This window comes from Orbicella faveolata, unplaced genomic scaffold (assembly GCF_042242905.1).
Source record: "Orbicella faveolata isolate gen_17 unplaced genomic scaffold, um_ofav_v1 contig_24, whole genome shotgun sequence".
Taxonomy (NCBI): domain Eukaryota; kingdom Metazoa; phylum Cnidaria; class Anthozoa; order Scleractinia; family Merulinidae; genus Orbicella; species Orbicella faveolata.
In genome coordinates, this window is record NW_028301552.1 from 14507613 (window position 1) to 14530000 (window position 22388).

Consider the following 22388-nt stretch of genomic DNA (forward strand, 5'->3'; position numbering starts at 1 on the left):
ATATAGTTATTTCAGTTGCTACTTCAGTTCAGCCCCTTGTTAGGATACGCAGTGTCAGTTGCTTTTAGCACTATCTTTTCTCCGCGAAAACAACGCTTTTGCATGAAATCAAGTTTGCTAAACTAACATGTGCTTTTAAATCAAGTTTGCCCATTCTGAGAAAATAACTAAGACAACGTGTAATTCCCACTACAAAGGAAGTCTAATAAATAGTATCTATAACTGCTATAGGCTAAAACTGAATTAGTCGTCCACAAAACTCTTGAGTCCTGGAGCTGGGCTATCTGTCAAATTATTCTCATATGCAGCATGAATACTTACAAATGCCCGTAATTGTAAACGATGTTACCATAACATATTAGAACTATCCCGCTTGATCATGGTATGCTAAGTGACCACCGATCCACTAAACCCTTCCAAAACGAAACTTATCAATAATTAAGGTGGTTACCATGGAATGACAGATGATTTTAGCGAAAGATTGACGAAACGGATCGAGGAACTGGGTGAAAATGAAGTTGAAACCATTATTTTGTAAACATAACTGTTATAACGACGAACAAAATCAGGTGAATGAAGTGGTTGGCTCATTTCAGGGCATTCATGGTCTACACTTGTAAAATTGAGTATTTTGGACTGAGAAATAGCTCAGATATTTATTTTGAAAGCAAATTAAAAAGGATATGGGCCGATAGAGAGCGAACGACCGCATCACTTCTGCGCTAAGCTAGTGAAATACCAATGTGGTAGACCCTCTCTTAGTTACTCAACACTGGCCCGAATTCTTGAAACGTCGACATGTTCATAAAACTCTTGTATACCTGTACCTTTCCAATACTTCTAATGACATCAACAAGAGGACCAAAGGACAATTTTTTCCCTTCACTAGATTTTCTTTAACGATAAACCTCCCAACTGATTTTCAATTTTGACACAAACTTTACAGCCGTCCCAAAAGAGCTGTGTATCGAACGAATACTATCTGTCTTATTCAACAGGGTGGAGCTGGACGGATGTTGCCTAGGCAGGAGTAGCGGGAGCTGTTGCAGTAGTGGCCGCACCTGCTGTTCTCACAGCAGCAGGGTTTACTTCCGCAGGAGTTGCCGCGGGGTCACTTGCAGCAGCGACTCAGTCAGCCGTATACGGAGGATATGTGGCTTCTGGAAGTGCATTTGCATTAGCTCAGAGTGCAGGTGCCGCTGGGATTGGCGCAAAGGTAGCAGCGGGTGTTTTCACAGCCGTGGGAGGAACTATTCTGTACGTTAAGGAAGACTAGCCTGGCATTTAAGCAGCAGTTCTGACGCTCGGTTTGATGGTAGAACAGAGCCAGAGTCTATTGTTGTTTTCTTCTAAACTGGTTTGTCTCTTTATTGTACAGATGCCGATAAGCGCTTTTGTTGTTTTATTTGCCAGCTGAAATTCAGAGCATTCGTTAACAACTATTGTCACATCATGACGTGAAAAATTTACCGTGAATTCGAAGTCGATTTCAAAAAAATTATTTTCTTCAGTAGTTGATTGCATTCATTTTGGTACATTTTGTCCAATATTCGTTTGATTGTTTAAGTAATAGCTGAGTAGTTGATATTAAATTAAGAGAACACCTCTTAGCTTTCGACTTTCTTAATTGTCGTTTTTTTTAATGTTATAAGGTCAAGTCAGATGTTGCTTTCCCTTGTCTTTCAATAATGAAAGAATTCAAAGAAAGCAAGCAAAACGTATCCATCGAAGAGTTGCGAAGCGTAAACTTTCATAAGGACTAATATAATATTTTGTTGCCATACGTATGGTCCAGTCATAGGAACTTCACATGAATAAATTGTTTTAACCGAGAGCAACGTCAATGCGCAAAACAATTTACGCCGTGACAAAGGCTATTTTTACAATAACCGCTAAATTTCTCGCGCACTCATTGGGTTATTTTTGTAGTCAACAGGAGAACAGACATTTAGCTGACGCCATCACGCGGGTACAAGATACCTTTCCGTTACCTTCGGCGGCATCTCTGGCGAGTTTGGGCGAGAGATGGTTCGTCTTTTGGGGAGACGAAGTCGAGCAAAAATACTCAAGACGAGACCAAACGGGGCTATAATGCGGTACGATTAGGTATTCGCCCTACTCATGTCACATTAACGACCATATCTAGCCTGCGATCAGGCGTTCTTTTTCACAGCATGGGGAAGGAGAAAAAGAGAACGTCTGATGCAATTACTTCACGAGTCGTCTGCCCGTAATCCAGAAACTGGACTTTTCTCTGATTGGTCGTAAAACAAAAGAATCTATAAGCCCGCCTTTCTGATTGGTTACGTGATTGGATATTTGACTTCCCGTTGTAAATTTCAAACACGATCACGAAGCCTGGCGGCCGCGGATATAGATATACTTGTATAAAGCTAATTTTCAGCCCGGAGGCCGTGATCTTCAGCGGCTATAACTTCGTCTTTTCAAGATTTTATTCACAATGGAATGCACCCGGAAGATCAGAAGTTTTGGCCGTCCATCTGACGTGATTTGGCAGAAACATGTGCAGTTGACGCAGTTGTGAGGAGTCCCCAGGAATATAATTGTTCTAATGTTTATTCCGGGACTTTTGAACACTTCCGATAAAAAAGAGATTCTCATGTTCCACCAATTTTTCAATCCATATTTTGTTTCTTGACGGTAACAGAGACATTTCAACTTGCTATTTCTTTTGCCTGGAAAGTAATCATGTACATTGCATTTTGTCGCTTGAGCACTTCCAACCGGCCTCATGAACATGTTTTCAGTAAAATCTGATTGGCTCACATTTATAGTATGTCATAAGATCACATCGCTGATGATAGGTAAGGAACGAAGGGGCGACACACGACTCGTGAAGGAAATGTATCAGGTGTTCTTTTTTTCCCTCTTCCCCCGTTCGCCAGAAAAAGAAAAGAACGCCTGATCGCAGGTTAGGCCATATCAGGCCAGTAACCTGATATCGCAGAATACAGTTCAACCCCTATTAAACGGCTACCCTCGGGCAAATGGATAGTGGCCGCTTAAAACGGGTTGGCCGCTTAGTAGAGGTGAAAACAATAGAAAAGTCCGCATGGCGACTTTGATTACTGGCCACCTAATATAGGGGTGGCCGTTTAATAGGTGGCCGCTTTATAGGGGTCGGTACAAGGCTTCTAATTGGCTAATTTGCTAATTGGGCCATTTAAACGACAAAACGGTTGTGTCGCAGTAAGGCGCCAGAAAGACAGTTCCTTTGGATACGAATTACTATGAACACTCGGGTTTACCAAGGATTTTAACCAAACGGTCGTTTTCTGTTGTCTTATGCTAGTAAGCTTTCTTGTTTCGCTTATTAAGGTATTTCCCCTGAAAAAGAGTGACAATAGATTTTTGTTCAAACTTTGTCCACTGAATATTTATCACATGATAACTTCAATTTTGAAATAAAAAAGGGGGGGTGACCACGCTCATTAAGGAGCAGTGAGGCATTGAAAATGCCCCATTTTAGCATTATTTAATACTTATTATAAGAACGCATTCCCAGTAATTGTAAAATCTTTGTGAGCCCAGACTCATAAGAACACGCATTAAGCTACAGTCAATAAATTGTGTCGGACACAAGTAAACATTTTAAGTTTGATTCAGACAAATTTTCAATCCTTGATTAAAAATTTGAACCAAATTTCTTGACGTGGTTACCGACTGCAAAATAGAAAAGACCACAGTGTATCTGCTATTTTTCTTATTTATTCAATTTCCAGTCATAGAAATTAGATCAGTCTTTTCTCACGCAAAGCTTATGATTAGTTGATTACAACGACTGGAAAAAAACTTGGGGTGCCCGTGCTCGTTGGTGAGCTAGAGCCATTTTTCAACTGACAGAGCTCAATATCACGGCAAATCCGTCATGTTTTCAATATGCGCGTGCACGAACGCGCGCTAATGACGCCATAAATTATGCGCAGTGAGGATGCGCAATGCAAATGTGAGGAATGACCTTTAAAAATATCACGTCAGTTGTTGTCAAGAATAGTGGATGCGCAGACTGCTTTGACACTGCTGTAGCTTGTGTGCCAGCTCTCTTGGCAGCTTTGACAGTAGGGGTCGGCCTACTCTAAGAGCTGTTGATTTTATTAGGGCAGACGCATCAGAAAATGACATTAATTTTATAAGAAGCGTTAGGGATTAGCTCTGGTGTTTTTTACACGAAACACAACAGAAAGCGTTCAACAATGTCCAATTTGGAACATTCACAACAACCTAAGTACCCTTTTTCATATTATATTCCATAACAGGATTCATAGAATGAAATAATCACATCAAGAACTAATGTTGAAATTGATGAAAACAGTTTTAAGTTCGGCAACAGTCAACAACTCTAATACGATTTGTGGAAAATCTGATTTTGAGTAAAGGTGAGCAAGCAAAGCCAGATGTCTAGAGGATCGATTCCAGAGAAGTGAATCCACATCTCTGCGGTGCTCTGGATGAACAGATATGTTTGCCTTGAAACTTTGAGTTCACGAGATATTCTTTGCCCATTTTCTCCTGACAACATGTAAGCACCTTGACAATATTCGGCGTTTCAACTTTCAAAATTTCTGCGATACCCCGGATGACAGCCAAACCGTAGGGGATATCCTCCGTCATGTAACGGTACGTGAAATCTGGCACGAATTTGCCGTCTTCGGTTGTCTTGACTGGGTGTTTCAAGCCTTGGTAGGCAGCATTGGTCTGTATTGCTGTGTATAGGTTTGTCTTATTGGAGATATCTTGTAGATAGCATCGCATGTACCACTGGTAAATGTGGACAACCTGTCAGAGAAATGCTATTCAATAATTATGGTTCTAGTCTTATTAAGTTCAGACTCATGCAAAAACTTCAGCTGTCAATTACATCCTCCCCGTTTCCTAATTTCGATCAAGGAGAGCTGGAGTTGGGCAGGGGTGCAAAAAATAGAAACTCAAAGAGAAAGAAGGCCAAACAATACAGTGCACCCAGCTATAGGGAACAAGCTTAAGACGATGCCAGTTATAATGAAAGGGGAACAACAAATTTCCAAGTCTTTATGGCTAGAGACGCCAGATGATATAACTACCACCAAAACTAAAGCTATTAACAAGACGCAATATGGTTCTAAAATACGCCAGTGATAATTATCTTACGTTAGACATGTCAGCTCCTGACTTCTCCCCGACAACCCTAGCAATCATTACAACCTCATCTGATACACTGGAAAGAAGGTTCGCAGCTGACTTAGTCAGGCCATTGTAGAACAGAGGTGGCTGATCAAGTGGATTTCCGTCCCACCCCTCCCACTGACCATACAGTATTGACGTGTGCAGGCAGGCATTAGTGCTCATTAACTGAACACCCAACAGGTGACCAAAAATGATCAGTTTAGGGAGGGGACCCAGGAGCTATTGCATTGTAAAAACAGAGTCCTCCTGTGGTTCCACGCCAGTTCCTTTCTGTAAAACAAGGCCAACTACAAAAGTTACGAAAAGGTAAAACATTGAATGGGAAGAAACTCAGGCTTTATCGGCTGAAAAGTCAAATTGACTGTTAAAGCATGAATTGATCTTTGTATGATTTTAATTTAAAAAAACCCGAGCTGAGTCGAATTGTCTATTTGTATTCTGTTTGTTCTTAAGCAAAAGAGATTTTCCTACGAGGGGAAAAAGGGAGGAAAAGGCGAGGAAATTCGTTAAGGTATCAATATACCCCAAATGACCATCATTGGTTGGCACCGCTTTGCGGTCAAACATTACTCGCAAAGCCCAGTAAAGTATATATTTTCTGAAAGCTTAAGAATTATAGATTACCAAGGTATATTCATTTAAATGAAAAACTTAAGGTTTTCCGAATATAAGGCCCTATTTCCCAAAGCACAGAGGTTCACTAATCAATGCAAGTTCGTTTCCGGTCGGGTATTAGCGAAAGGACGCGATCAGCATTGCTATGTCTTCTTGACACCTTTTTCTAACACTCGGTGTCGGGAAATTTTGATTAATTGTCTACTTTGTTTTTTGCACGCGGTTAAACTTTGAGAATACAGAAAATATGCATTCTCTTCTCTAAAATAGTCATAACTTTTGAAAGAAGCAAAACATAAAAATTCCCCGACACATTCCCCCGGTTTTTGCGTGACTATTGGGCAACATTCCCTCCAAATTTCAGCAGAAACGTTGAAAAGTCACCGGAAACGAACTCAAAACGTGCGCTTCACTCGCTGAAATTTTCGTCTCGAGATACCAGGAAAATATACTTTGGGGCGTTGTTCCGGTATCATGAGATAATTACACCTATCATAAAAATCATAATTTCCTCGATTGTGGTTGGTTTAAAAAAGTCCTTTTTTCCCCTTATTCAATTGCCAAGTTGTTATCGGACAGTTTGTTATCGGACAGTTCAATAAGCCAATCACATTCAAAGTTAGCCTGAATTTCAGCCGCCTCCTCCGCTCGCTAAGTCACTCGGAGAGAGAGACGTCTGAAAGCACCAGGCGATAGTGATGTCCGGTGACGTCACGAGTCAAATGTCGTAATTCATGCAATTTTACTTCAAGCTTTCATTACAGCGGTTATCAATCACACGCGACCTTCGGCACAAAAGCGTCTAGACAAAACCTAAGTTTTAGTGGACGTCAATCATCTCCGCCTCCTTACCGACTGTATGCAAAATTTACAAAAAAATTATCGTAAATAACTCGTAAAAATTATCATTTTACTTTCAGTATGCTCGGCTAGCTCACTAAATACACTGGCGTTAAATATTCCTTGAAATTTGTAACTGAAGACGGGCGGATCGGGTTTCTCAACGGCCATTCGCGTGCATGAATGACGCCGAGATCAAGCAAATCTACACGCGAACTAAATTATTTCTGTACGTATTTGTCTTGGGGCTACGGACTTTCTATAAACCCTATAATTTTGTAACGTAATAAGTTATAAGTTTTATAGGTTTAAGTATTGTTCAGTCCGTAGCCCCAAGAAAAGTACGAGCAGAAATAATTTTCTCGTTCGCGTGCAGATTTGCTTGATTTCGGGGTCATTCATGCACGCGAATGGTCGTTGAAAAGCCCGACAAACGTCTTCATTTATAGATTTCAAGGAATGTTCAATGCTACGGTATTTAGTGAGCTAGCCGTACACGAGGATACCTAAACTTCGAGCCAGGATCCGAGCCAGGATTCGAGCCAGGATTCGAGCCAGGATCCGAGCCAGGAACCAAGCCAAGATTCGAGCCAGGATTTGAGCTAAGATCCGAGCAGGATTAGTTAGGATGAGCTTTCTACGACATGTCACGTGACCTGGTTTCCTTGTTTGGGTTACCCCTTTTGTCTCGTCACAAGTCATGCAGAGTAACGCGTAGGAAGTGTTATATTCTGTTGTGCTGTTTGTGCAAGTGTTTTGCCACATACATTACACATATACTGAAATCTGAAAATTTGAACATTTAATCTTATATTCCAGAAAGTTTGAAAGCTAGTGCAGGGCTCGAAGAAACCCCCGTCCGTTCGTCTGGGACAAGTACACTTTACTCTCGGGCAATTAACTTTGCCCCACGGACAAGAGACGGCCGGCAAACCATTAGCCTGCGTAGCAATCGTTTCTGTGGGGTTCGGGAGCAAAGAATTACAGCGCGAAAAATGGAGCGAGTAAAAGAGGGGGAGGGGGAGGGGAAAATGGGGCGAGAACCAAAAAAAAGAAAGAAGGGGGTGGGAGAGCCAATCTATTGTTTTCTAAAGGCCTGCATCGTCCTAAATGGACTGAACAAGAGCTTCCTACAACGAGAATCGATTGAAATTCAAACAAACTAGGCCATAGTTAGCAGTGAGCGAACACTCAACATGTTGTCGCTACGTCAATTATCGCACGGAAGCCACGCAAATAAATTTCTTCCGCGCTAGCGAATCACAGACAGTTCTGATACTTAGCTAAGCCGAGAACGCCTAAAATTGATAAAACAAGGAAATTCTACTCACGATCAGCGCTTGAGCTCATGTTCTTCTCTCTGCTCGTGGCCATGTTTTACTCGCAAATAGCAATGTCCCGGATTTACTTCAATTTTGTCGAGCGTGGAATGGTACATCCAGATTTCAACACATTTTTTTTCTAAGTTGTTAGCTACATCAAAGTTCAGAGCAAATGACGCCAACAGCAGCTAGAAATGTCTAGTCCATTGCACGTCTAAGCCCTAAATCGATGTGGCTAAAGAGTTTTGCTGTCTAAAGCAAGCACAACATTATCGCCACAGGGCAAACGGCCTACTGTTACGGGACTAAATGTTACCCGTACAGTTTACACATCTCCTCAGGCCCGCCTCACGTACGATAATGGACGACGCTTACTAGCAAATCGTTAGACTTGGGCCTTCATTGGACTTAATGATGTCCTCGGGCAGACTTCCTTTAGACAGCAAATACAGAACGCTAATCGGTCGCTCCTTGTCAGAGTCACCGCGCGAACTGAATTCAGACGAGTGAAGCCTGGGCTAAACTTAACGCAAATTGAAAAGGGGGTGTGGGGGGGGGTTGATAAATAATGAAAAAAAATACCTAAATAAATGAAACATGCGGCAAGGAGTTTCTACATTTCATGCTAGGTAAGAGTTACAAGCTGCTGAAAAAAAACAACAAATAAACAAATGAAAAAAACAACTAAATCAAAAAACACCTGATTCAGTCTTTAACACCGTTTTCATAAATCAAGACATATATTTCAAGGGAACAAGACTGCATGACCCAGAAAGGTCGAAAGACGAGCGTGTCTAATTTCTGTCGATCTTTCTAAAGCATTTAGAGTCAAACTAGGGAATTCCCTGAGCAGTTTAGGACATTCTGTGCCAATATATGTCTGAATTTATGAAAACCGTGTTAAAGACTTTGCACCAAAATAGCGGGCATGTTTTTGGAAAATCGGTTAGAAAATGTACATAAATATGTTAATTTTTACGAGTGCACTGCTCCAAGGTTTCAGACATTTTTTCAGGTACATTTTGCACACAGTCGGCAAGGAGGCGGAGATGATTGACGTCCACCAAAACTTAGGCAAGACGTCTTTGCGCTGAAGGTCGCGTATGATTGATAACCGCTGTAAAGCAAACAACGGCGAGATAAAATAAACTACTATGCTTTCGTTTGGAAAACGGCTGTGCTGCTTTGAAAGTTCAATTGCCACGAGTGGAGCCATCTGATATATTAAGGACTTTCCATATCCCGTAAGCGAGGTTACGAATACATGGCTTCGGCTAAGAAATTCTGAAAGTGCCTTTTCTTGTTGCGGATTAAGTTTTTGAACCCCAAATGTCGAGCATACACCAGAAACGGCTTTGAGTCTTGTTGCGTTAGCTCGCGATTTTCTTCCGCCATCTTGAACGCGCGAAGTTTGGCAATAAAATTATTGAAACTAGACGCTCTAAGAGCGTTTACTCGGGCTTCTTACCACAGTATCAAATCGTACTTTACGAAAACGCGTATTGGACACAATCATTGCACATAATTTGTATAAACTTTCAAGTTGTGTATTTTGCGGATAACTTCCAAGAATTTGCGACCCTTAACGCAGTTTATGAAGAAATATTCAAGCTACATACTTTTATTGAATCAAGTCAGACACAGTTTTCTAAAAGAATTGGCGATTGCTAAGACAGCTAAATATATTTGAACTACTAGTGAAATAACTAGCTAAACTATCGTCATTGCAGATTTTCCTTAGGACTTGGCAAGAACATTGGTTCGTCAATAATCCCGCACAATTCCCCGCGCTATCGAAGGTTTAATTCTCCTGCACAATGTGCCTCCAAATTCACACGTTATTTTTTTTTTCCTGCACGCTACTAGAAAGCCAACTAACTTGGAGGTAAGATATTTAATTCAGTTACCTAAAGTCTTTGGAGAACGACATATTTTGCGCGGTGCAAGAAACAAGTCGGCATGTTTTTAATGAGCTTCGAGTCCAAAAACGTTTTCGTATTTAGCTCGTTTTATTGCAATATGATTTGTTTGACTGCAGTGTTCTAAATAATAACAGCAGTAGCCACATACCGTCATTGACTACCTATTTTTTGCCAGTGTTTTCGTAGATTGAACTCATACCGCAAACTATGGAAACCCCAAAGGGACAAAAAAATTTTTGTAAATGGGAGTTTGGTTTTCGAAAATGGGAGCTTGTTTTACGAAAATGGGAATTTGTTTATCGAAAATGGGAGTTTGTTTTTCGAATATGGGGGTTCCTATGGAAGCCCCAAAGGGACATAAAAATTTTGTTGTAAATGGGAGTTTGGTTTTCGAAAATGAGAGCTTGTTTTACGAAAATGGGAGTTTGTTTATCGAAAATGGGAGTTTGTTTTTCGAATATGGGGGTTCGTTTTTCGAAAATGGGAGTTTGTTTTACGAAAATGGGAGTTTGTTCTTCGAAAATGGGGGTTTATTTTTCGAAAATGGGAGTTTGTGTTCCGAAAATGGTAGTTTGTGTTCCGAAAATGGTAGTTTGTTTTACGAAAATGGGAGTTTGTTTTACGAAAATGGGAGTTTGTTTATCGAAATGGGAGTTTTGTTTTTCGAAAATGGGAGTTTGTTTTTTCGAAAATGGAAGTTTGTTTTACGAAAATGGGATTTGCTTTTCGAAAATGGGAGTTTGTTTTTCGAAAATGGGAGTTTGTTTATCGAAAATGGGAGTTTGTTTTTCGAAAATGAGAGTTTGATTTTCGAAAATGGGAGTTTGTGTTCCGAAAATGGGAGTTTGTGTTCCGAAAATGAGAGTTTGTTTTACGAAAATGGGAGTTCGTTTTACGAAAATGGGAGCTTGTTTTACGAAAATGGGAGTTTGTTTTTCGAAAATGGGAGTTTGTTTTTCGAAAATGGGAGTTTGTTTTTTCGAAAATGGGAGTTTGTTTTTTCGAAAATGGGAGTGATGATAAAAATGGTTGACAGGCCAAACAAACGCGTATTTTCGAAAATAGAACTCCCATTTTTGAAAAACAAACTCCCATTTTCGTAAAACTAAGTCTCATTTCCGAAAAACAAACTCCCATGTTTAAAAAAAACAACTCCCATTTTCGTAAAACAAACTCCCATTTTCGAAAAAAACAAACTTCCATTTTCGAAAAAATAAACTCCGATTTTCATAAAACAAACTCGCATTTTCGTAAAACAAACTCTCATTTCCGAAAACAAACTCCCATTTTTAAGAAAAAAAAACTCCCATTTTCGCAAAAACACACACCCATTTTCGAAAAACGAACTCCCATTTTCGAAAAAGCAAATTCTTAATCTCGAAAAACGACTTCCCATTTTTCATAAGTGGATGTCCCTTTGGGGCTTCCGTAGCAATCGGCTCAGTTGTTATCTCACGAAAACGTTTCGAGCGTGAACTTTGCTTACCTGGCTGGCTTTCAAGCAATATAATCCGTGGACAGACCCTTTCTGAAAACGATCGACATCTTTGTATGTGAGATGAATGTATCAGGCGCGATTCTTGCCAAAACTTTCTTCGCAAAACACCGCATTCTGTCACGAAGAGCGAGCCGTGAATGTCGCGTTTCTCGTTCCCAGTTTCCATAGTCTACGCATGGAACGCCTGGGACCATGACCCACCTTTTGACGACCAAAACGCTAGCATTTTAAGACTCGGGCTCTCCTACGGAAGCCCGAGTAATTATTCGAGTCGGGCGAATAAATTAACACGGCAACAAATCAGAAGCACTACCAGGCTTTTGGGTAGTGACATCACCGGACAGCATTATCGCCCAGTGCTTTCAGACGTCTTTCTCCCCGAGTGACTTAGCGAGCGGAGGAGGCGGCTGAAATTCAGGCAAATTCAAAGTTCAGTGTAGTTTAAATCAGCCAATAACATTCAAAGTTGTAGTTTAAATCAACTAATCTCAATTTCAGAGCGACATCAACCAATTTACCCCTCCTTTGTCAGTCTTTAATGCAAATTTCCCTTTTCTTTCATAACTTGGCTATTATTATTTCCTCGGAAATTGTAATTTTTATGATTAATTGGTAATAAGACTTCGTGTCGTACAATTCGGTCTGTAATCATACTCGTGATAACCAAATCGAACTTCCGTTTAGCGGTCGTCCGATTTTCTTATCACTCGTATGATTACAGAACGAATTGGTCTCTACTCAGTCCTATTACCATAACAAAACGAGTGAAAATAACGACGCGTTGATCGATAAAGCGTTGGCTCATCTTACTTAAAAATATAGAGCTCGTATCAATTAACAAAGAGTCTCAAATGTTGCATCCGGCGAGAAATATCCTTTGCAAGATCTGAATTCCACCGCTCGTGAGTCCAGGTTAGTAAGAAAATAATTTTCGCTCCTGTGTTTCTTCCGTTCGATTTTTAAAACGTCTTAGCTTAGAGATGCCGCCGTGGACAACGAAAGAGCGAAATCGTAAACAACGTGAAGGAAATCCACCAGAAACTGATTGAGTTGAGATTTCGAACGTCGAAAGCGCCAATGACGTTATGCTTAGAGAATGTCAAACGTCTTCCTCGCCCATTGCAAGCAATTTCTCCTGCTTGAGCAGGAACCTTTGTCGCTAGCAACTGAAGCATCAGCCCAATTCCGATCGAATGTTTTTGAAACCTTTTCCCCGACTGTTTTCTCCGTGGTGCTTCATTCGCACTTGCAAATGTACACAAACTTTGCGTTTCTTCGACGACATATTTAAAATTGAATCAACAATCTGCAAACGGAAAACGCTCCGAACACCTCGTCGACTACTAAACAATAACGTTTAAAAATGGAACCTACATGTACGCGGAACTTTTTAATGCAAATTTACTTCTCGAGACAACCCGTTGACAGTTGTCAATTAGAGGTAGTTAATTCAAAGAAACGTTTTTGGTTTATAACTTTGCTTAGAATCAGTCTTTTTTATAGAAATTTTTTTTAAATGAAAGATCGTAATAAGATCTCTCTGAAAAAACCAAAAACAATATTTTTTGGAAAAATAGTCAGTTTTTGGGTATACTGATACCCTTAAGTCCAGTTATTTTTACTTAGCATTCTTTTGTGCAAAACACTTCCAGCGAAAAATTAATTGACAAATGAAATTGACATCAAATGCATCACGTGGGGCGTGACGAACGCACGCATGCTCGATGGAAAAGAAGACAGTTTCATAATTCAGTTTTCTCTCTCAATTGGCGAAGGAGACAACTGCTTGCAGGGTAAGAGGTGAGTCAATATCTCGTTAAATTCCACAAAAACATCTATCGTTAAGGCACCCAGAGATGGCTGACATGTTTTTAATGTTTGTCTTCAAAGTTCACACACGCTTAAAGTTCTGACTGGAAGGTGGAAGTGCCAATGTTTTCTTCGGAGAAAAGTCCAAAAATGGTTCCGCCGGACAAATGTCATTCGCAATCCCCTGGAAAGTGAGTGCTAATATTTTCATTTTCTTTAAAACAAAGTGTGTTTGGAAATTAATGTTTCTCAGTTACGAATAATTTTCGAAAGGTTATGGAAAAATAGTGCCAAGAAGTGTTATAATTGTAGCCATGTGTATTTTGTCTCTGAATATTCATTGTTTTAAAACTAAGGATGGGAAAACGCATTCAGTATTCAACGCGAATCCAATCATTGCTTGTTGTCAGAATTTAACTCCGTCGATTGACCGATCCAGCAAACGAAGTAGTTTAGGATTTTTTCCTCGAAACTGTTAGAATAATTAAGAATTATTCTCCTTACTCTCGGTTAATATTCTGTCACTATTCAATGGCGGCTCTGATGGAGGTGACTGTTGCTAATGTTATATCATCGGTCTTGGACGATATAACAAGATCCGTCTTCTGAGATAGCATTGTCAAGATCCGATTCTAAAACATTGCCAAAATGCCAGTTCACGCCATCCGTGTTACGCGTATGACATGAGATGATAAAAAGCCAACTATATCGCGGACAATAATCCCGGCTGTGTCGTCCTCTACCGGTACACAAGTAAATAACCATTCTGTTTGTTTGTTCGCTTGCGCTTGTTTGGTTTTTGTTTAGGTCGGAGTCCGGGACTTTTAAGTCGCGATGTGTTTGGTTCAGTTCTTGTGTCCCTGTACAGTAGGAAAGTTCCTGGCATCAGTTGGATAACATCTCGTGATCTAGTTTGAGAGACTTTATTCTTTCATTGTTGCTTTGAACAACTCGACGGAGACAGACTGTTCGTTGTCCCCGGGAGTTGGCTTGTTGGATTTAAAGTTGACTACCCCTAGTGAATGGGCATTTTTAGTAGCCCTCAGCTTGGTGTGTGCCACCATAGTTGCAGTTGTGGCTATAATAGTATCAAGTCAAGTCGAGTGCTAGTAAATGATGTGTATTATCATTTGTATTAAGTAGTGTTTATAACTTCAATAACGAGTCGGAAATACTAGCATTTTTGTATGCTAATCAAAATCCGAGTTTAAATAAAGATATTTATGTATGTATTACTGAGTGGAGAACGCGTTAAGAGAAAACAACAATGTAGAGTGTTGAAATGTTAAACTAATCTCACTGCTGTGCCTGCAAAGCAACGTTTGGATGTGTTGGTCTCTATTCCTCCTTGTTCTGATATATTTGAGATCTTAAGAGCTCTTCGACATCTGTTTGTCCTATTTTGTGTAGCAAATTCAGTAGCCCATGTTGAGCTTGCTCTATGGCAACTCTGAATTTGAAGTTATTGCAATTTTTTCTGAAATTTGGCGGCAGGTAATGACCTAGAACCTCTCCGACTACCCCAAAAATAAGATAGTATCAATAAAAGAACCAACTTTAATCTACTAATGTCTGTAGGGTGAAAAGAACACGCAATTCTGAGGACCAAATTTACCAAATGTAAAGTTCTGCAACACTGCGTTTTTGTGGAACTCAATATTCAGTTTCCGAGAAATCATCATCTTAATTGACGTACGCGTCTGTTCGAATGTCAAAGGTGTTGTGTTACCTTTTTTTAGTATAACAGTTAGGCTTTGAATGAAAATTTACATTTACCTTGGAAGAATTTGCCATATATTTGTTTCAGTTGCTAATTCAGTTCAGCCCTTTGTTAGGATACGCTTATGATTACTACCCGAAAGAAAGACCGTGATGTGATCTACCTCAGTAATTGCATTCTGAATCCTTGAATTGTGCCATCATGTAGTCAGTGTCTGTTGCTTATAGCACTTTCTTTTCTCCGCGAAAAAGAAATTATATACGATAAGACTTTTACATGAAATCAAGTTTGCAAAACTAACATGTGCTTTGAAATCAAGTTTGCCCCTTCTTTGAAAATAACTAAGACAGCATGTATTCCCATGCACAAAGGATGTCTAATAAATAGTGTCTACAACTGATTTACTCTAGAACTGAATTAGTCGCCCACAAAACTCTTGAGTCGTGGAGTTGAGCTGTCTGTTAAATTATTCTCAATGCAGCGTGAATGCGTATGTCTGAATGCCCGTAATTATATACGATGTTACCATAACATATTAGAACTATCCCGCTTGATCATGGTATGCTAAGTCATCACCGATCCACTAAACCCTTCCAAAACGAAACTTAAGAATAATTAAATGTCGTTCCCATGGAATGAAAGGTGATGTTAGCGAAAGATTGACTAAAAGGATCGAGGAACTGGGTGAAAATGAAATTGAAACCATAGTTTTATCAACAAAACTGTTATATCGACGAACAAAATCAGGTGAATGAAGTGGTTGGCTTATTTCAGAACATACTGTTGACAAAACGACAAAACGACAAAAATGAAACTATTGCCGTCTGTCAGCGTCATCAGCTGTTTGTACAGTAGGATACAAATGTTTGTATTTCTGGTAAACAGTAGGATACGTTTTTATATTTTTGTGTAATTTATTCAAGGATTAGAAGAAAACAACACGAAATCCGGCGGCCACCCCAAAACGCAGACCATGCAGACTGCAGACTGCAGACCGCAGACCCTGCAGACCCTGCAGACTGTGCAAACTGCGTACTTTTTTTTTCTTATTCTTGTTTTTGCATTTACTTTTGACTCGCATATTTTTTGGTTTTGTTCATCCACAGGCAACGCAAACTCGGTCCCTATGGCAGTTTTGCTTTAATGGCGATTTAAACTGCGAGTGGTCCCTCTTTCGCTTAGTCCATCGTGCGTGACGCATAAGAAAACCTCGAGGAAAAAACTTCATGTGAACATTTTCTTCGTCGAGGTTTACTTACGGTCATGTTCAACTAAGCGAAATAGGGAATACTCCTAGTCTAATGGCGATTCTGTACTTTGTGTAGGAAACGAAGCGATTTTTGGGACGAAGTCGCTTAATTAGAGTCACCGTCCTTGCTTTGTTTTACGAATCACTTAAGAGGAGAATGAAGACTTAGAAAATCGAAAAAAAACAAGAAAACAAATTGGACAAAATAAATAAAACCACAAACCCGTCAAAAATTGATGCAATTTGCGCCCAGAATGTATGGAAGTTTATTTTTATGTTTGATATTAGTATATTTAGGACCGGTAAAGGGAATTTCCCATGGAAAGTTTATTAAACGCGTGAATCAACAATCAGATGCTGAGTTTGCGCCGCCTGTGGATAAATAACAAACGTTATGGGACATATTGAACACCATTTTGTCATTAGAGGCAGAAAAAGTGGGTCAAGTGTTAGAAAAAAAGTACTCAGTCTACACAGTCTGCATGGTCTGCACGGTCTGCAGTCTGCAGTCTACAGTCTGCATGGTCTACGTTTTGGGGTGACCGATGGCACATGGGCTTTTACACTGAAGGGAGATCATTATTATTCGGAGGAATTTTCTGAGATCGAGGGAGTTTATTCGGTTTTAAACGAATTATTGTTGCCAGGAGGTTCACTGGTGAAATGTGAGTAGTGATATTCGCAAAGGAAGCCCCAACGTCGTTGGTGTGTTAGCTTCTTGAGTTTCAATTTCAAGTTGTCCGTCCGAAGTGTAGAATTCCTTAGGAAATAATCTACTATTTGGCACGGAGGTTCCGTACAAATACTGCTGGTTATGTCGGTAATAGTGATTTTCTAAAACCGTGACAGATTTTATTCATTTTGCTTCCGTGACTTGAAAGAAGGAAGGGAGGCAGGAAGCAAGAAAGTAAGGAAAGAAGAAAGGAAGAAATCTTGTGGCAACTGTAAAACCCCACATGTTACATAGCATTGTGAATTTTTATTGCACACATCCAGCCCGGCTGGCTGCTTGTCTAAGGGCACACAAGGTATAAGCATGTCACTTTTCAGGGTATAGATCGTTTTTCACTGTCACGCAATAAAAAAAAGTCGAAATCCATTAAGCGGAAAAAGCTAAGAAATTGTGATGTTGTATAGGATAACTAAATAAGATAAAAAGGCTCAAAATCATGAGATAAGTATATATATTTTTCAACAAACTCGATCGTAGCCTTGTGTCACGCACCTCCATAACCCTGAAATTCAAACTGCCCTGGTTTCCAAACGAAGCACGCTATTAAGCTGTAAAATTGTAAACAGATATAAATATACCGCCTCTTATACCTGATGAGGATGAAAAGTTTGGAGGCTCTTTAGTTTTGGATTTTAGAAAGTGATGACGTCACGTGAAAGCGATCCATAGTGTTTTATTTGGATTTTTGGTTCAGTTCTTGTGTACTGGTACACGGGGAAAGTAACTGAAATCGTTTGGATAGCATATAATGTCTTATTGTCCAGTTAGAGATACGTCATTCTTTGCTTGTTGTTTCCAGAAAATCCATGGTTGACAAAGGCATTCGCTGACCGTGGCAGTTGGCCCGATGTCAGCAACAGTGAATATCCCTAGTGCTTCTGTAGCATTAGCAGTCGTCGCAATGAATTGTGGAACGGCAATTAAAGTGGTCAGGAACGTCGCAAAACTGATTCAACATGATAAAAATTGGTGGACAGTGCGTTTAGAGAGGCAGTAATGTAGAGAACAGTGTGTTGAACTGTTTTCGTAGTTCATTTAGGATTCAATCACAGTAAACTGTAGCGCTTTGTTTTTCTGTAAAAGGATTTTTAAAAACGTAGTAGTAAAACACTGAATCAAGAATATCTCTAGAAATATTGGAGCGGTGTACAGAAATGACTAACGGCCTTTTAGTAAAGCTTGAAAATCACGGTACTATTCAGCCATATTACATAAGAATACAAATGCTAAGCCCATCAGATTGCAGCATTATTTGCATTGATGTACACTTAAAATTCAATAAACAACATCAGTACTATTGACGCCGTCGAGTCCTTTCTCCGGCCCACACCCCGTGTACGAATCAGCTTATGAGAAACATGTTGTTAGTGGACGATCTTGATTAGGCAGGCGAAAAACAGCAGACTACATTAAGCCAGGGTTTGGATTGCTTTACCCCTACGTATTTTAAATTTAATACTTTGGTGAAAATTAAAAAATTAATATTTTTCCGAAACCAACATTCCATGGTTTGCTTTGCTTTGCTTTGCTTTGCTTTGCTTTGCTTTGCTTTGCTTTGCTTTGCTTTGGTTCATGGTATTGTCCCTTTAACCCTTTGAATACCAACTACGCATATATGCGTAATTAATGGTCGTGCTCTTTGTACCACTTGTGACGTCATCAATTTAAATGTCGTCAGATATTCTTGATAAGTAGATAGTAGTGCTCGGCTAGGCCTTTCCGCACAATGGTCAGGTTTAGATATCGATGACATTCCGACGTCGCAAATCGAAAAACAAGGTTATCAGTTTTGGTGCAAAAACCGTGGTAAAATGGTCCACAACGCCTATGATTGATAAAGGTCCATTTCTAGGCTTCGCCCGTAATTAACATCCAACTTTTCACTGCAGCCAGAAAGAACATACAATGCAAAAGGCAGCCAGTGTAAAAGGGCAGAGAAAAACAGAAAGGAAAGGGCCAACAAACGAAATGGAGAACGGTTAATGGCAAAAAAAAAAAAAAGTCCAGATTTTGGCTTATGCGCATGCCCGTAATTGAAGTTTTGCTCAATTTTGTACCTAATCCTCGAAAAATCTCTCCTTTTAGTAAAAAAAAGCTTTTTTAGCAAAACTTAGGCTTATTTAGCGTCATGGTAGCTAAAAAACCTGACTAAACGGTTAAAAACGGTATTTTTTGGCGAAAGTTTGGTATTCAAAGGGTTAAATACGATCAATACGTGACATTATGCTGTTGGTTATTGCGTTACAATTTTAACCGTTTGTAAGACAATGTATGAAAATGCTTCAAAAATTGCTCTAAATGCTACGTGAAGAAAATAGTTTCAATAAATTTCCCTTACCTTATGTTTTTATTGCGTTATTTTGATATCTCTCTCAGCCTTTGCGGCAGCGACCCAGTCAACAATCTATGGAGGTTGTGTGGCCTCTGGAAGTGCATTTGCATTAGCTCAGAGTGCAGGTGCCGCTGGGATTGGTGCTAAGTTTTCACAACAATTAATTTTTGCAATAACCGCCAAAGTTCTCGCGCAGTCATTGGGTTATTTTTGTAGTCAACTGGGGTAGAGACACTAAGCTGACGCCATCGCGCGGGTATTTCCTTTTCGTTAGCTTTAAGAGCGGCACATCAGGCGGGTTTGATGGCTAGTCTTTTGAGTAGACGAAGTCCAGCCAAAATACCCATGACGAGACCAAAAGAGACTGAAATGCTATCAAGCTTACAAAAAGGGTACGAATAGGTATTTACCGTTTCCAAATTTAGCCACGTTAAAATCCGGCCATATCAGACCAGTAACGTACTTGATATCGTAGAACAGTAAGGCACAAGGCTTTTGATTGGCTAATTTGCGAATTTGGCTCCGGCGAATTTGCGGCTCAGCAAGGGGTAAAAAAGAGACCCTTAAGATACGAAATACTTTGAGCACACACGGTTACCAAGTAGTTTATCCAGACGTTCGTCTTCTCTAGTCTTTTGCTAAGCTTTATTGTTTTCACTTATTGAAAAATATCACGTCAGTTGTTATGTTAAGCACGGTGGAAGGGCACACGGCTTTGACACTGCTGTAGCTTGTGTGCCAGCTTTCTTGGCAGCTGTGACAATAGGAGTCGGCCGGCTCTAAGAGCTGCTGATTTTATTGAGGACAGACGCATCAGAAAATGAGTTCATTTTAAAAGGAGCTTTACGTCTGCTTCACACTTGTGAGATAAGCACAAGCGTTAGCACAAGCATAAGCACATGAAAACGCTACTGTGCACCGGGATGAAGTAAGCACAAGCAAAAGCACAAAAAAGAAACATTTTTCTTGAACTTGCGCTTAGGCTCACTTTACTTGTGTCATGCTTATTTTACAAGTCAAAGCCGGCGTAAAATTAGCACAAACATATAAAGCGCAAAGTTCAACAAATCGCCTTAACGTCCATTCCGACGAGGGAGAAGAGTTGATTAGCGGAGAGTGCGCTATAATTAAAAGAAAACAGTGTTGTATTGTTTTCTTAGTTCATACGGGATCGTTTTGCATTAAACTGTAGCACTGTAGAGGTACTTCGTTTTTTCAGGGAAAATTTAAAAGGGCTCTAAAGCAATAGCAAAATAAATGTAATGGAATGATTAATGTATACGGCCGTTTGGTACTTGCGAGTAACTGCACTCTTTTAGATAACATAATTACATGTGCTCGTTTACGACCCGCAATGCCAATAAATCGCAATTGCAAATAAATGCCTTGAAGATGCAAACGGAAGCCGCCTGTATAAATATCCAACATTTAAAGGTACTTAGTGAGGGTATTTTGAGTTATTTTGGCCAAGTGAAAAATTTTATTTAAATTGAAGGAAACCTGAACATTATAGTGTACTAAGATAGAAAAACACTATCTAGGTACGGTGTCTGACTTTTAAAAAATTTCTCGCATAAGTCTTTCCCCACCAAAACAAAATCAAGCACAACCTAAATGTGGGAAAAATAATTCATGTCCCAAAAACGGTCCAACTCCCCGCCCACCCTCCTGTCACGCTTGATTATAGTAAGCAAAGTGGACAAAGATCCACCAAACCCTTTCAAAACGAAACTTATTATGAAAGATGATGTTAGCAAGTGACTGACTAAAAAGATCGAGGAACTACATTTTATAAACAAAACTGTTATATTGACGAACAAACTCAGGTGAATGAAGTGCTTGGCTCATTTCTGAGCATACTAGTGGTAAACACTTATAAGTCAAGTATTCTGGGCCAAGCGCTAGCTCAGATATCTATTTTTAGGGCAAATTAAAAAGAAATGTGGGCCTTTATATAATAACCCAAGTTATTCTCCAATTTTGATTGGTTCTCGCCTATGATCTATTAGAGGACAGACGCACGATTGACGTCATCATTACAAGTTTTTTTCCTTCTGTGTTTTAAAATGGCGAAAAGTTTTGAGAATTTGGATAATATTTTACGTGGCTGGGCAAAAGATAAGGTACAAAAATGTCGTGTCGAGGCATTCAACAGGTACGAGAAGCAGGAAGAAGAAAGATAAAACCGTTTCTTTTTTAGAAAATCACTCAGAAAAAATACTCGAGCAGTCTCAGTCGTCAGACTGTCGAGCGAGACTAAACCAAGCACAAAATTGGCTTTGGTAAGCCGAGAACAACTGCTTTATCTCGAATTTAACAAAGCCAATAAACAAAACGTTTATGAAATTAATTTATGAAATCAACTTCTCTCGGTCTCAAAATAATTGTTGACACACTGATTGACGTCAGGAATGAAACATCAAAACATCACTTCTTAAAATCAGTTAAAATAAGCACATAACCTTGGTTTCCGATGCGAATGTTCCAGTCCGTTTGAGGGCACAGCAGCGAGCAAAGTATAGCTCACTTCAGCTCACGGCCAACTGTATCGCAGCTAAAAGGTGTCTCCGACACTATTTTAAACTGATTCAACCACAGAAGACAAAAATTTCCGCCGTCACTAACGTTCCTTTCACCCAAACCTCGAATCGAATGGCCTCCAGTTGACGGCAACCGCAAGCACAGGCAGCCCAAGCTCTCTCTATGAACCACACAAGCAACACAATATGGCATCGAATTATAAGGGTTTATATGGGATTTTCTACAAGATATCCATGGAGGTAGTTAAAAGTGAAAATTCTCAATAAAAATGGCTTACCTTATTCCATACGTGTGTTGTTTGCTCCTGGTGTGGTTATTTTACCGATAGAACTTGATTTCAGCGACTTTTTTGAATTCCGATTTTCCCTTTATAAAGAGAGGACAAGGCGAAACACCTCAGTCGGAACAGCCTGCCGAACGAAGTCAAAAATCCCAGGTTAAAATGTACCCACGGCCACAAATCCACCGCAGAATTCAAGGGCAAAGGTTGATCCTTCATTTCAATCCTCTAGCCACACAATCACAGCCCTGCGAGCGACGCCAGGCGGCTCTTCGTGTCCCCAGTGAAACGATAAAACTATGGAAGAGCTACGTGTCGTTTGATCCGCGACCCAACGACCGTT

General features: G+C 39.9%; 1 protein-coding gene and 2 pseudogenes across 2 annotated transcripts in view; 2 read left to right on the forward strand and 1 right to left on the reverse strand.

Annotated features, from left to right (window-relative positions):
* Positions 1 to 934: 934 nt before the first annotated feature.
* LOC149110518 (uncharacterized) lies at positions 935 to 1603 on the forward strand (annotated as a pseudogene).
* Positions 1604 to 4349: 2746 nt separating this feature from the next.
* Positions 4350 to 7341, reverse strand: LOC110058529 (tauropine dehydrogenase pseudogene; annotated as a pseudogene). Its single transcript, XR_016208066.1, has 3 exons — positions 7146 to 7341; positions 5149 to 5471; positions 4350 to 4797 (listed from the first exon to the last, which is right to left on the reverse strand). The product of XR_016208066.1 is annotated as a tauropine dehydrogenase pseudogene (transcript).
* A 5704-nt stretch (positions 7342 to 13045) lies between these two features.
* The window catches only part of LOC110058519 (uncharacterized), a 12525-nt gene continuing 3182 nt past the window's right edge, over positions 13046 to 22388 (forward strand). Inside the window, exons 1-2 of the mRNA XM_020765167.2 lie at positions 13046 to 13181; positions 13272 to 13381. Of these exons, the coding sequence (XP_020620826.2) occupies positions 13099 to 13181; positions 13272 to 13381 (193 nt within the window). The 5' untranslated portion in view covers positions 13046 to 13098. The remainder of the gene's footprint in view (positions 13182 to 13271; positions 13382 to 22388) is intronic.